General features: G+C 42.7%; 1 protein-coding gene across 1 annotated transcript in view; it reads left to right on the top strand.

Moving 5' to 3' along the window:
* Nucleotides 1-14045: 14045 nt before the first annotated feature.
* Nucleotides 14046-16570, top strand: part of kitlga (kit ligand a) — a 49611-nt gene continuing 47086 nt past the window's right edge. The window contains exon 1 of the mRNA XM_042335799.1: nucleotides 14046-14225. Coding sequence (XP_042191733.1) covers nucleotides 14211-14225 — 15 coding nt within the window. The 5' untranslated portion in view covers nucleotides 14046-14210. The remainder of the gene's footprint in view (nucleotides 14226-16570) is intronic.

Raw genomic sequence — 16570 nt, 5'->3', positions numbered from 1 at the left:
ACTATTAGCTGCTGGGGAGTCAATTTTCTAGTCTGGCTTCACATCCTCTGGAGACTTCTTTTTAATTGTTTAATTATTTGGGACCCGGACTAGATTTTAAATATTTAAAAAAGAAAATTCCACTCTGCTGTACATTTTTACATTTAACTTTCACAAAGTACTTTAATGAGGATTTTAAAGAAGTTTGAACCAAGAAAATCCAGGTACGCTGGGTAAGGGTGATAGAGCCATTTTGTTGTCAAGGTCGCTGGCAGTTCAGTTCTCATCAGTCATTCTTTTACTGGCATCAGACCAGGTTCCTTTATACTAGAGATTGTTCAGCTACCTGCAACCTCCTGCCTTGCCTCCATCAGGATGTACAGGTTTAGGGGAAACTCAGCATTATGCAAAACTAGCCGAGCAGATGGTATTGGCTCTAAGACTTTATGCAGAAGGCTCTCGAACTCACTCGCTCCCTCCCTCCCTCACCTCTTTGAACAACAACAAGATCTGTTCGAAGAGCATCTTCGGTCATCTTTCAACAACGTCAACTTGTACTTAAATAGTGCCCTCCACGCAGAGTAAATGCTCATCTCTGAAGGGCCTTCTTCATGATTCAGCTGGGACCTTGGAAAATTCATCTGAAATGGAGCAAGTAAGTGAGAAATTCATATAGGACTTAGGCCCAGCACTAGTTGTATGGGACTGTAACTAAAGACTGGAAGTTGCTGGATTAATATATAATGCTGCGGTTAAGGATATACTGAGTGGGTTTTTCCAGTCCTACTCTGGGACTTATCCTGTTGCTTGATCACATTAATGACTTGGGTTCACAGATGCAATCCATGGTAATCTCTTTGTACTTTCAGTGACTTTCCCCATACCCTTTTGAGCCTCCCCACTCAGTTCAGGCTTCCAGTCAGCTGTGTGAAATACTGTGAAGTGTCCTCCCAATGCCCGGTGGAATCCTATAGCTCAGTGGTTAGCGCACTCGTCTCGCAAACAAGCGACCTGTGTTCAATTTGGGCAGGGCAAAATTTTGGGCAAGTTTCCTTACTCCACACGCCTCTGTTTACCTAGCAGTAATAGGAAACCTGATGTTAGTTAATTTGCAGATCGTTTTTCCAGAGGTAGTAATTCCTTCAAAACATTACAATAATAATACTAAATTGGTCACTTCAGCAATTTGCTGCCACGTTTCACCCACAAAATATACAGTCAATTCACTTCACAGTACATTGTGTGAAACGCTTTGAGATGTCTCAAAGATGTGATAAGGCGCTATATCAAATGCAAGGATTATTATTATTATTAATGAAAGGTGTTATATTTGGAGTCCTGTAGCTCAGTGGTTAGAGCACTCGCTTTGCAAGCAAGACACCTGGGTTCAATTCCAGGCAGAGGGCCAAACCTTGGGCAAGTTTCCTTACTCCACACGCCTAATAATAATCCCTCCAAAAACCCAAAACAATAATAAATTGGTCATTTTCATTCTACGACTGTTTGTGGGACATTGCTGTGCGCAATTGGCTGCCGCGTTCGCCCACAAATATACAGTCAATTCACTTTACAGTATATTCTGTGAAGCGCTTTGGGACGTCCTCCCGACGTGAAAAGCGCTATATCAAATGCAAGGATTATTATTATTATTATTATTATATATTAACCCAGCAAACGTAGTTCGTGAAGGTGTCTTTAATGAGTTACTTTGTCAAATATTTTTAGATGTCTAGATAGACAAGGTCAATTGGCTTCCCACATTTGTAGTGTCATCGCAGTAGTGTGTTGCTGCCCTTCTTTGCTTTCCCCCAGGAAGTAGTCAGTTAACATATTCACTATCTCCGGTTCATCCTTTTTTTCTAACACCCTGCTTGAGTCCTTTAAGGTTTTAACATCGTCCCAAACCTTACATAGGGAGCTCTATGCGGTATGCATCTGGGCAAAACAACGGCCAATCAGACTCCATAGAGATAAAAGCAAGTTACTACGCGTAGAAGGAAAAATAAATAAAAGGCTCACTTACTCCTTGAATGAAATAGAACTTAACAGACCACTCTTCCCTGAGAATCTGACACAAATACAGTTGCAGTGTCAATTATTTTTCACAAAAAAAACTTATTCGTATCAGCAAAGGAGTTTGTTCTCTGAGTTGCAATTGGTTAATAGTTGAAGCAAAATTAACAACCTAAGGTGGAAATGCACTTCATTTGCTGTTCAGTGGCAGAAAACACTGCACTGTTATTCAACCACAGGAGGGTGCTGTTAAAAAGAGATTAGATACACTGCACCACATTGCGCAAGATGTGAAGGATTTTTAGGAAAGATCTCACACGCTGTGGCAGTGTTAAAGGCTTTCACAGTATCAGTAGCAGATGATTGTCTTAGTGTTAGGAATTAGATAAAATTACCACTGGGGACTCACAGGAAAGGATAAAAGATCAGAGAGCAAGATTCCTTGCACCAGTATCAACCAATTGATCGAATCAAACCCCAGACAATCTGCAGATAGATATGCAGACAGATAAAAAATACTAGGTGTGGCATTGTAGATTTCTTCCGGTTGTCTAACAATTAATTATTTGAACCACCAATAGGACCACTACTGCCACCACAAACAAAATTAGCTCTGAGCTCTATGTTAAAATAAAAAGAGATCAAGATATAGGATTCATACATGGAGAACAATTTGCATTTACATAGAGCCCTTCACTCGGGGTAGCGTCCCAGAGCGCCACATCGACAACAGCAAGATTACATTTGTATAGTGCCTCACACGTCAGGAGAACATCCCAAGGCGCTGGACAGTGTACAGCATTTCAGACCCGAGCTGGGGTCAGGGGGGATGAAGGGAGGGGAAGGGGGGTTGCCGATGGCATGGTCGAAGAGGAGGGTCTTGAGGCGGGACTTGAAGGAGGCTAAGGAGGGGGCGAGGTGGAGTGACTGGGGGTTGGAATTCCAGAGGTTGGGGGCAGAGTGGCTGAAGGCTCTCCCGCCAATGGTGGGGCGGGTGGGTCTGGGGACGTGGAGCAGGCCAGAGCCGGCTGAGCGGAGGGAACGGGCGGGTTGGTAGAGGGTTAAGAGGTCACAGAGGTAGGATGGGGCGAGGCCATGGAGGGCTTTGTAGGTGAGGACCAGGATCTTGAACTGGATCCTCTGAAGGATAGGGAGCCAGTGGAGTCGGGCGAGAGTGGGGGAGATGGGGACATGGAGTTTGGTGTGGGAGAGGACACAGGCTGCAGAGTTCTGGATTCTCTGCAGCCTGTGGAGGGAGGAGTTGGGAAGGCCGACAAGCAGGGAGTTTGCATAGTCGAGTCTGGAGGTGATGAAGGCATGAGCAAGAGTTTCAGGGGCCTGAGGGGTGAGGTAGTGGCGGAGTTGGCCAATGTTACAGAGGGAAGGCAGATTGGGTCATCGCTTGAATGTGGGGGAGAAAAGACAGTTGAGGGTTGAACAAGACACCTGGGTTCCTGACTGGCTAGAAATGCAACCTCAACCAACAAAATGACTAAAAGGTAAAGTGAATTTAGGGGAAATGCAAAATATATTATTGTTAAATTGCATGCAAAACTCTGTGGACCTTTTTTGCGGTGCAAACACTGCCATATTATTGGAGCTAACTTCTTAATTGTTCCTCATTAACAGGTGGGGTTCAGAGTATATAAAAACTTTTTTACGAGCGGTCAGTAAACACTGAGATGCCGGAGTCCTTGATGCAATTTTAATATATTATTAACACAATTTTAGTACAGTAATTCAACCTGAGTTTCACACGTAAGTACAGGTATAACTCTAATAAGATAGTCCCCTCAGCATTCTATGGACCAAGGAGTGTGTTAGTAGCACCACACGTGTTAGAATTATTATTATACTCTATTCGGAAAAGATGCTGAATAAAAATGATTCAATAACTAATATAATTTGTGATACAACAGGAGATAATCAATAATCTGTGATGCAATGGTAAATAATTAATGGCTTGAATGACCCACTAAGTCTCCCAATGAAACCAGTTAAACAGCAGTGGCTGACCAGTGCCTCCCTTCCTTTTCTTGTTCTCCTCCGAAAGGTGAATTCCTGGTTCGGGCGGCTAGTAATCCCCGCAACGTAGGCCATGTGCCTCTCTCCATCGATCTAGTCCTGCTCCTTTCTTCTTTCTCTGTCTCTGTCGAAGTACTAACTTGCCGGATGATCAAGAAGTTTGTCTTGTCACTAACAGTCTGCCGTACTCAATCCTGAGTTTCTGTGGTTTCGGTCGGAGAGGTCAGCCCTTCGCAAGGGTAACCACAGAGTTCCTCCTTTGTTCTCTCCCCGATCCGAGACAACTTCACTCAGACTTCTAAAAGTACTGACTCTTTGGACCGTTATCTTCCTTCAGATCTGCTCATCTTATCCCGCACATGGTGTTCATTGTATCAGTAACCCTCAGTGATGGGTTCTCACACATTCCTTTGCCCCTTCTGACTTCTAAACTCCTCGTCCCAGTCTCCCTGTTCTGGCCTTGAAACTGTTTTCTGACATGTTTCTTTGTTCTGGAAAATGTAACTTCGTATAACTTCTTTGATAGCTCTAAACCAGTTTGTACCAGCTTGCTGACCGCTGGTTCCATTTTACTGCTTAGCTCAGGGGTGTCATAGGTCATTCAATTGCCCATTTTCCTTATTAAACGACAGCGAGTACATTACTCATAATCATATGAATCAACGCTTATAGTCATAATCATCCATAATTATCATTATTTACAAGCAGTATTCATTTCCTATTTCAATTGCCTTTTCCAAGGCTTTTAATACCAATATATACTGACATCTGACTACTTGGCATAACAAGTACAGGTTACTATTCAAGGAAATGTCATGGTGGATTCGTCAGAACCTGTTACTTTCTGTCAATATTTTTTCTATTTTAGCTATTGCTGCTTTCAGACATAAATATGTCTCTTAATGTGCCCATGTAGCTAGAAACAGCTCCAATTATGGAGAAAACAAAGCTCAAGTTGTAGGAAAAGAGCAAAGAGCGTAGTTATTTTTTTCCTGAACAAGCACAGTGATCAAATCTGCTGCAAGGTCCCAAGTTAAATAATAATTAATAATAATAATCCTTGCATTTGATATAGCGCCTTATCACGTCGTTGAGACGTCTCAAAGAGTTTCACAGAATATACTGTAACATGAATTGACCGTATATTTTGTGGGAGAAATGCGCACAACAGTGTTCCACAAACAATCATGGATTGCGTGACCAATCCATGATTTTTTTAAAGAAATTATTACCCCTGGAAAAGCTATCCACCAATCGACTAACAATCTGGGTTCCTGCTTACTGCTAGGTAAACAGAGGCGTGTGGAGTAAGGAAACTTGCCCAATGTTTCACCCTGCCGGGAATCAAACCCGGGTCTCTCGCTTGCGAGGCGAGTGCTCTAACCACTGAGCTACAGGACTCCACATAAAGTTGACTTTTAACAAAACCCAGGCTACTGGTCTCAGGTTTCTGAGCACCTCTCTTGTGCACTCACAATGCTCTTCCCAATAATTAAAGGTAGTTTGCAACGCACTGTCAAAGAATAAAAAAAACTTGACTGTTCCCAGTTAGTTCTCAAACAGTCTAGGATTGAGACCAGATGCTGAGGAGCCACTTATACTTTAGTTTTAAAGAGTATGTAATTCAATCCAACTGAGCAATGCTCCAAAACATCTGGACCCAATAGTACAAAGAGGAACCCTTCACCTGATACCACATCAGTAGAACAAAGCAAAAGATCTCAAATTGAATGAATATCACTAGTTCAGTCTCACATATATTCAATAAGATCATCAAGTGGAGTCTCATAAGAAAATAATAATAATAATAATCCTTGCATTTGATATAGCACTTTGCACGGCTTCTAGATGTCTCAAAGCGCTGCACAGAATAGACTGGAAAGTGAATTGACTGTATATTTGTGGGCAAAATGCAGCAGCCAATTGCGCACAGCAGTGTCCCACAAACAGTCGTGGATTGAAATTAACAATTTATTTTTGTTTTTTCTTGAGGAATTATTATTATTATCAGGCTTGTGAAGTAAGGAAACTTGCTCACCCTGTCGAGAATCGAACTCGCGTCTCTTGCTTGCAAAATGCATCAGCTCAAGCTTGTGAGTAACGTTAGTTAATTGTTTGATGATTCCACAATTGCCCATCTGTTGGATCAGGTCACTTCCTATGTCCAAAGATGTGTCGTGTGAGACTTTGGTTTAGCTGTACAGTGCAAGGGTTTTAGCCTGAAGAATACAAAGGTTTATACAAATAAATGAGTCAGAGCCAGGTGCAGCTCATGACATGGGAGCAAAGGAATCACAAGGCAGAAAAGACCAGTCCCATTATAACTAATTCCCAGTTGGTTTCAAATGTATGAGTCAACTGCAAAGCAGCTTTGCTCACTAACCAAATATATTTGTGTGTGGCATGATTAATGAGAGAAAATTAATTAATAAATGTTTCCATATCATGTCTGGAATCAATTAAAATGGTAAAACATTATTCCGGAGCGAATAGTTCTTATCTGGTCACATTCTGAGGTAAATGATGTATGCATTACAACAACAACTTGCACTTATATAGCGCCCTCCATGCAGGGTAACCTCTCAGAGCTCTTAACTGTGGCAGAGCCTGATTCCGAGCCAGGGGTGGGATAGGGGGGTTGGCCGAAGAGGAAGATTTTTAAGGCGAGACGAAAAAAAGGAGAGAAGGGGGAAGGTGGAGGGATTGAGGGAGAAAGTTCCAGAGTTTCGGGGCGTAGTGGCTGAAAACGCGACCTTCGATGATGGGGTGGAGGGTGCAAGGGACGAGCAGGAGGTCGGTGCCAGCGGAGGAACCGGTTGGTGGATTGAGGAGTGAGGAGGTCGGGAGTTGCCAGAGAGTGAAAGGATTTGAACACGAGTGTGAGGATCTTGAAGTCGATCAGTTTGATGATGGGGAGCCTGTGGAGACTGGTCAGAACTGGTGAGATGTGGGTACGGAGTTTGGTCTGGGTGAGTAAGTGGGCGACAGAGTACATATAGTCACATATGTACTTATAAAAAATTATCTTGGCATTAAGTCCATCGATTTATAAGATTTTCACATATAAATTCTTAAAATAAGCAACGATAAGTAGAATGATTCACCGAAAGTCTCAGATATTTCTTAGCTTTATGAAGTTTGGGCGATGCCTTGCTTTACCCAACGGACATGTATTACATTTAATTGGTTCAACATTAATAATAAAATCCTTGTATTTGATATAGCGCTTTTCACATCTTCTAGATGTCTCAAAGCGCTGCACAGAATATGCTGTAAAGTGAATTGACTGTATATTTGTGGGCGAAATGGGGCAGCTAATCGTGCACAACAGTGTCCCACAAACAATCGTGGATTGAAGTGACCAATTTATTATTGNTTTTTTTTTCTTGAGGGTTTATTATCAGGCGTGTGGAGTAAGGAAACTTACAAAGTTTCGCTCTGCCGGGAATCGACCCCAGGTCAGTGTTCTAATCACTGAGCTGCAGGACTCCCAATAAATACAGTTTTTTATTGGGTGAATATGTGGAACACATACAGGCCAGTAAAGAATTTAACTTTAAAGAAGACAATGTTTTTATTTATAAACAATACTGGAGCTGATTCCCCATTTTGTCAAATCTTATGTCTTTTTTTCTGTTTGTGTTTGAATTATTCAGAAAAACCTTGTTCAAAACAACCACAACAACGACAAATTACACTTGTATAGCACCCTTCACATTGGAAAGACTTCCCAGGGCACTGGGACCATATGCAAGACACATTCAAGACATATTCATGTGTGATTTGAAGATGAGCAAAAATTGAAGTTACCACAGTAGATTATTACTATAATTGCACCAGATCTAGTCAACATAATTGAAAAATTAACTGACGTAGGTCTTCACATTAAACAAAAATGTCTTTGAAAACATTTTTATTCTTTGTGTTCAATTTGGCAGGCAAATGATCTGATTGAACTCATTAAACCTATATTTCCCCAGTGAAGGAACACAAAAAATACATGTTACCTGACAGATTGTTATTAATAATAATAATAATAATCCTTGCATTTGATATAGCGCTTTTCACGTCGGGAGGACGTCCCAAAGCGCTTCACAGAACACACTGTAAAGTGAATTGACTGTATATTTGTGGGCGAACGCGGCAGCCAATTGCGCACAGCAATGTCCCACAAACAGTCGTAGATTGAAAATGACCAATTTATTATTGGTTTTGGTTTTTGGAGGGATTATTATTAGGCTCTGTGTGGAGTAAGGAAACTTGCCCAAGGTTTGGCCCTCTGCCTGGAATTGAACGCAGGTCTCTCGCTTGAAAAGCGAGTGCTCTAACCACTGAGCTACAGGACTCCACAAGTCTTTGTTATTATCTTTGTTCCAGATATAGTCAACATAAATGTAAAATGATTCTGATAATGACAAACCTGCCTTACACTATGTAAGTGAATCACTATTTAGCCGATAACCAAATTTAACTGTTTGAATCAGTCCACTATCTGTTGCTAATAATGTTGAAAACCTGCCAGACTTCATAAAGAGCTGTGGATTAAGATGGATGGATTGAGGCAGAGAGTTCCAGAGATTCGGCGCATAGTGGCTGAAAACACACCAAACGCAAAAATGTTTCAGAACATAATAAAAACTTATTGCTCAACAATGAATTCATTCTTGAAGGCTAACCTGTCAAGGGTTTATTCAGTTTTCTTTTCAAATCTAAGGAATGATTCACATCTAGACAATAAATAATTTCCATAATGTTTGATTCATTTCCTGAATCATTTATGCAGGTAAATTGTTCAGGCGGTATTGTGGTCACAGTAGAAAATTTATCTTTGATGGTTGGCCTTGATAATATGAACAGAACCTAGAAAAGATTCAAAAATGTCAATTACGTTGTAGAGGTATTTGCAGGTCTCATTCTTGTTCTTTGACATTTGATTTAGAAACAAATAATTTGGTCAAATAATAATGATTTCTGTTAAAGCACATTGCTTCTCTGGTGGGTGTTGCAAACAGCATTCAGCAGAGACAATATTTTCTCTTATGCTTTATTCCTGACCTCAGAATCTGTAGCCTGATGGCCAGATTCCGCATTACTCACTGGATAATCCACAGGATTTTGTGACGTTCTGTAGATCAGTGATTAGAGTACTCACCTCGCCAGTGAGAGACCTCCACCACCACCTCTCCTCCCACCTCAAACTTCAAGGTTCTGTCCTTGACTGGTTCAGGTCCTACCTTTCACACCACCTCCACCATCGCGACAAACGGTTTCTCCTCCAGCCCCCGCACTGTCATGTGCGGTGTTCCTCAGGGCTCTGTCCTCGGTCCCCTCCTCTTCACCCTCTACATGCTCCCCCTTGGTGACATCATCCGCAGACATGGGGTAAATTTCCACATGTATGCAGATAACACCCAACTCTACCTCTCTGCCTCCACCCTAAACTCCAGGACTACTGGTTTCCTGACCGACTGCCTGTCCGACATCAAGTCCTGGACAAGGGACAACTTTCTCCAACTCAACGTCAGCAAGACCAAGACCCTCCTGATTGGCTCGCACCATCTCCTCCGCACCTCAGGCGCTGGCAGCATCAGCCTCCACGGCTGCACACTCAACCTCACTAAGCCAGTCAAGAACCTGGGTATCTTGTTTGACCCTGAACTGTCTTTCTCCCCCACATCCGCACTGCCTACCACCACCTCCGCAACATTGCCAGACTCCGACACTGCCTCACCCCTCAGGCTGCCGAAACCCTCACCCGCACATTCATCACATCAAGGCTCGATTACGGGAACTCCCTCCTCATCGGCCTTCCCAACTCTTCCCTTCACAAGCTGTGGATCATCCAAAACTCTGCAGCTCGTGTATTCTCACACACCAGGCTCCGTGACCCCATCACTCCCACCCTCGCCCGACTCCACTCAAGATCCTCGTCCTCACCATTAAGGCCATCCATGGCCTTGCCCCCTCCTACTTCTCTGACCTGCTGACTCCCTACCAACCTGCCAGCTCCCTCTGTTCATCGGGCTCCGGCCTCCTCCATGTCACCCGCCCGACCAGCCCTACCATCGGTGGCCGGGCTTTCAGCCTCTCTGTCCCCACACTCTGGAACTCCATCTCACGGTCCCTTCGCCTCGCTTTCTCCCTTGCCTGCTTCAAGGCCGGTCTCAAGACCCTTCTCTTCGATTGTGTCTCTGGTATAGTTTTGTGTTCGCATCACCAAATTACCCCAAATCCATTGGGAGGGGAAATGTTCCTCATGAGATAGAAAATAAAATGCAGTCATGCCTGTTAATCCTGTGAGTATTTTTACAAGCATTAATCTTGAAGTAGTTTGTCTCTGGGCCAAATTGAAGATGACAGCAGGACGCATTGTGCATCATCATATATACCAGGAAAAAAAAACAAGGCTTACCTAACCCTTGCCTTCCTCAGGAGTACCAAAGACAATTAATTTCAGTTCTTCAACCCTCACTGAAATCAATCCATGAAATCGGTCAACAGCCAATAGGCACATATGCTTCGCTGCCTTCCCCAATGTCACTCTGATACTACAGTTACTATCCACCCACTTATTACTATACACACTGGACCGCACCCCGTAACATAGACACAAGCATTCTCATACAACCACACAAATTTGTGCCATCCCAAACAAGGGATTAATGATTAATAAACAACTTAATTCATGTTATTATTTTTGCTGTTTGCTTATTTTTCTGGTAAGTGATCTTTATTTGTTCCTCCTTCAGAGCTGTGTTAGTGTCAGCAAACAAATTCTTCCACCCGTGGACAGAACGCTGTTCACCTAGCTTCCATCACCAGTGAGTTCTCTAATAATTGAAAACAAATGACAGGACAGTCAATTCACTTTTAAATTATGTGAACTTCACCATTAAAAGATACATTATAAACTGGGCATTAATGACTACCAATAGCTACCAAATTGTACTTTTCCCACAGGTATTCCAATAACCCAGACCTTAATTTAATGCCACCGTGCTGACATCTTTATAAAACTAATCTCCTTACCACTTTATTTTTTTAAAATCATATGGTGATTTATGGTGAAAAACATGCTGCTTAATGGAAGCAATGTGTATATTCCACTCTTCTTCCAATTTGAAAAATATACTGTATTTATAAAAACAAATCCCCCCTCCCATTATACAGACTTACAAATATGGTACCGGGTGAACAGTTGCACAAAAAAGTCCTTGGAAGTTCGTTGAATGCTCTCAACCCGGTTGATAATCACAAATCGGCACAAATTTATGGTTTCAGCACAAAGGCACTGCCTGAGACATGTGGGTAGCGAGGAACTGAGAAAACATGACAACCTGATTGCCCGTGATAGTAGTTCTGATGATTTGCCACAACCTGAAGACACATGACTGAACATGCAAGCATACCCGATTGAAATTTTGTTTCATAATTCCTGATCCAGTTGCGGGCTACCTCAGCTTCCTCCTCCACAATTTGTAAATTGCAAGACAGCATCGGAATCTCAGGAGGTGCCTGCCTTTCTTCACTGAGGAAGTAGAAATGTTTCACGATTCGGCACTGAACCTAAACACATATTGTCTGAGTGCTGAAGTCACGTCCTCTATTCTTGGGACCATTGTGTATTGTGTGGTATTTTCATCCCCATAACCTTTATGAGATCACTGATACATTTATGGCAATTCTGTGAAGATTGTACAAACCTTTGATAACTTATATGCTCCCACAATCCAAACCATTTTGTGCAATTGAGAGAGCCAGCTTGTACTCAAATATCTCTCCACCAGTAAGTTTAACTTAACCACCGGTGAATTTAATTTATTACAAGTGAGTTTGACGTATTGCCAATGAATTTAACTTATTTACAACTGAGTTTAGCTTGACCACCAGTACGTTTAACTTATTATTACTGCAATTGACTTATAACCAGCGAGTTTAACTTATCAACACTAAGTTTAATTTAATCATGGCAAATTTAATTTAGCATCAGCAAATTCAACTTACCACAAATGAGTTTAGCTTAACCAATAATGGGTTTATCTTACCACCAGTAAGTTTAACTTAACTACTAGCAAGTTTAATTTACCCCGATGAGGCTTCTTTTAGGCAGGAGCCAGAAGCAAGGAGAGAACAGAAGCTGTTTATTTTCACCTGAAGGAACTTTAGGCTATACTCTAGACAGATAAACTAAATTTGCTGATGGTAAATTCAATTGCAGTGATTAAATAATAATAATAATAATAATATTCTTTGCATTTGATATAGTGTCTTATCACGTCTTTGAGACATCTCAAAGTATCTCAAAGCGCTTCACAGAATATACTGTAAAGTGAATTGACTGTATATTTTGTGGGCGAAACGAGGCAGCCAATTGAACATAACAGTGTTGGCTAAATTAAACTTACTGGTGTTACGTTAAACTAAAACCCCTTAATGCTGAATGTTACAATGCCTTTCAAATTTCCCTCCTGTTTTGCGGCATTTCTATGTACCTGTTGAACTTGAGGTGCTTCACTAATACTGAACCAGAACGTCAGCTGAGACCATGAGCTGAAGTCCCAATATGAGGTGTGAATCCACAACCTTCTGATCCATTCTCCTCTATTAACTACACATGGAACGGGGCACCTGCTATATGTGAACTGCATTTCCTTTGTCCTTCTACAGTATTCTTTGCAGCCTTCAGTGAACAGAATTCATTCTTTCTTTGAAAAGAGCTTCCAAATCAATCCCACTCTCCCGCGCTCTCCCCATAGCTCTGCCAACTTGTCCTCCCTAAATGATTATCTACTTCTCTCTTAAAAGTTGTTATCGAATCGGCTTCCACCACCCTTTCAGGCAATGCATTCCAGATCCGAACAACTCGTATGTGAAAAAATTTCTCCTCGTCTCTCCTCCGTTTCTTTTAACCACTGTAATTCTTGTTGAAGGTTTGAAATTTAACTTCTGTTTAACAAAAACAAGTCCAACATGAAGCACGATATCTGGCATAGCGTCATGCCAAGTTCAGAGATTTTAAATAAGAGGTTATTTCCTCTTGTGCAGCAAAACCAACACAAAACTTTTCCCATGCCGGATTCTGCAGTTTTCTTGTACACAATTTTTTTGCAGGACTGAAAATTTTACAACAAACTAAAACGGTTCAAAGTTTGTCTGGTAACCCACGGTCAAAAGAATTTTGGGTTCATGTTTACGTCATTTTTTTAAGCTCGTAATCAAGGCCGACATTCCAGTGGGGCACTGGGTGAGCACCTCACTGTCAGAGGTGACGCCCTTGGATCAGAGGTTGGATCAAGGTCCCATTTGACTGTTCAGGTGGATATTACATGGCCCACGACACTAGTAGAAAACAGATATAACCCGTTACTTAGTCTTACGTCTTGGTTGATTGTGGGACCTTGACGTGCGCCAAATATTCCTCATTATGTCAGCACTTACCAGTCATTATTATAGAACATTTGGCAAAACGTTTCAACGTAATAAGGCACCATAAAAATGCAAGTGCTTGGTTCCTCAATAACTGCAATGCCCAAAGCCTTGGGCACTGTGTGCCAGTGAGCGAAACAGGTGCACCTCACCTTTTCTCACCCTCCCCACTCCCCGACGAGCTGTTAAAACCATAACCAGAAGAAACACACGTTTGGCAATTCATCGCGAGAGCGTTAAAAAAAAATTTTGGCAGTGAAACCGTGCACGGAAAGGAACGCGCGGCGCCCCACGATGTGGGCAACCCGGACGCAAAGAGGGACAAATCCGTGGGGGGGATTTGGTATTCTTTTCACGTTTTCCCACCCCCCAAAAAAAAAGAGTGTGAGAGAGAGAGAGAGAGAGCAATAAAGCAAAGCAATGCAACCTTTCGATTTTGTGCAACATCACCGTGCAGTGATGTGACTGCCAGCGAGTTTACCAGCAGAGCAGGCGTGTCCTTGTATTTTTCTCGGAAAGGGAAATGCCTCAAATCCCCCACCGCTGTGTTAAAGCACTTGGGAGAGTGGGAGAGAGAGAGAGAGAAAAAAAAGTGAAAGGGGAAGAGAGGCACTGAATGCAACTCAACCGCAGCCTCTGCGACTCTCACTCACTCACTCACTCTCTCTCCCTCTCCTGACAACATGCGGTGGGGAGAGCTTTCCCAATCGAGTTAATAGGAAGGGATCTTTGCAAAAGCCATCGCCACAACCCCCCACAAATTCCCTATGAAGAAGGCAAACGTGAGTAAAACGTGCGCTGCATTTTTTTAATATATATATATAGACATATACGTATATATACACATAAAGCAAATTGCGTGCTCTGTGCAGTGGGATTGTCTCTCTCTCTCTCTCTCTCTCTATCTCCTCTTCTCTTTCTGGTCAGAACCCCCCCATATCCCCCTCTCCCCCTCCAAAAAAAAAATGCAATGTCCCCCTTTTGCGGATCTGTGCAACGCTGCACAGATTTTTTTTTCTCTTCTCTGCTTTTGGTTCGCACAGTCACATCTGGACGAGGTGCGCAGTTGTGCTTTGCGGGATTTTGCCGGAGCACTGCTGCGATTTTTTGCTGCACCTCCGGAGTGTCAGAGCCTTCCACCTTTTGCGGAAATCCCAATTTACCGAAGAGGAGAGAGGGAGAGAGGGGCTGTGCTGTGCTGTGCTGTGCTGTGCTGTTAGCGGAGCAGAGGCTGCGGGTTAATAATAATAATAATAATAATATAATAATAATAATAATGATTCTTGCATTTGATATAGCGCTTTTCACGTCTCCGAGACGTACGTCCCAAAGCGCTTCACAGAACGCACTGTAAAGTGAATTGACTGTATATTTGCGGGCGAAACGCGGCAGCCGATTGCGCACAGCAATGTCCCACAAACGGTCGTGGATCGAAAATGACCCAATTTATTACTGGTTTTGGGTTTTGGAGGGATTATTATTAGGGCTCTGTGTGGAGTAAGGAAACTTGCCCAAGGTTTCGCCCTCTGCCTGGAATTGAACTCGGGTCTCTCGCTTGCAAAGCGAGTGCTCTAACGGCTGAGCTGCAGGACTCCACGACTCCACGTTAACCCGAATGGTGGCGTAAAATGTGAGCCGCACTGGATTTGCTCATTTGATCTGAAGGCAACTGGACACCAAAACACATTGCAAAAGGCAATAGCTGCCTTTGCACGCGGATTTTTAACCTTTTTTTTATTTTGTTTTGTTTCTGAGAAGAGGGAATTCTGGCCACTTTCCTCCCCCACCCTCCCCATAATCTGTGTTGTTTGCATTGCTCAGCATCCAAAGAGAACTCGCTTGACTCAAAAGCAAAGCCCAAATACCTGCCTCAAGTGTTCAATGAATCACCCACCTGTTGTTATTTTTTTTAAAAAACTAATCGAATAAATGAGGTGGGTTTTTTTTTTGCTGCGTTGCGTCTGGCGTGGTTTTCATTTGCAGAATAAGTGGGGGGATATTTACCAACGCGAGCAAAACTGCTCGCATATCAATCCAAGTTGCAACTGGTTAAGTGATCGATGATTTATGTTGGGTTCGTTTGTAATTAATATTGAGCAATGAGCTAAGGCACTTAAGTCTGGGAGAAAGGCATCGGTGCTATTCTTTGATTTCTTAACAGCCCTGAAACTCAACCGATTGCAAATTGTATCTGTCATAGTGTTGAACCACCCAGTGATAGAAATAATAATAATAATCACAGTAACACTCAGCAATAGGTTGTTCAACGATCATTTGATACACACAAACTGTAACTCACTCCATCTCCTTGTCGGCTTGTATTTTGGACAGTATCTTGTCACATAGAGAGTACTTTTATTTTAACCCAATTGGGGAAGCAATGGGTGAGGTGGTCAATGTCAGCCTGACTGTACCTAAGGCGTCTGCACAAAGTGCAGTGTCGATAAAGAAACTCACTCAGAAAGGTTGCTGAGCTGGCAAGGCAGCCAAGTGGTTTGACCTGAACCAGTGCTGTTGCTACTGATGCAGATCGGGTTTCTGCTACACCGGCCAACCTCAAGGGGAAGGAATGTTCTCGTGGGTAATAGAATGAATGACCCAGTGCAACATGTGCAGTGGTGACTTCAGCCTGAACCAATGGAGGAGGGGTGGGGGAAGGAGGGAGAGTGAGCGGAGTGTCTGAGATTGATAACATCTTAGTTTTACAGCTTGCAATTTGACCAGGGAAGGTCTTCTAAGCCCTCCCCAGCCTCTCCTTAGCTCTCGGTTCGCCCACAAAATATACAGTCAACTCACTTTAGAGTACATTCCGTGAAGTGCTTTGGCACGTCTCGAAGACGTGATAAGGCGCTATATCCAATGCAAGGATTATTATTATTATTATGGGTTCAAGTGTACTTGGTGACAAAAATGCTCTTTGAAGGCAGACTATAAAGGGTGTGCCTCCAGGAATAAAATCACATGCTTCAATTGGCATTGGTGCTCAATATTGTAACAGGCAATTTCAGGAGTATTCTTGTTCGAGGGCATTCTGCTTAACAATGGCCAGGCAGCTAAGAAGATTAGCTGTAGCTCAGAGCACTCGACTCACAAGTGAGAGGACCTGGGTTCAATTACCGATAGGGCA

This window comes from Callorhinchus milii, unplaced genomic scaffold (genome assembly GCF_018977255.1).
Source record: "Callorhinchus milii isolate IMCB2004 unplaced genomic scaffold, IMCB_Cmil_1.0 Scaffold5, whole genome shotgun sequence".
In the NCBI taxonomy this organism is placed as follows: Eukaryota; Metazoa; Chordata; class Chondrichthyes; order Chimaeriformes; family Callorhinchidae; genus Callorhinchus; species Callorhinchus milii.
This window is presented reverse-complemented; position numbering and strand designations above follow the sequence as displayed.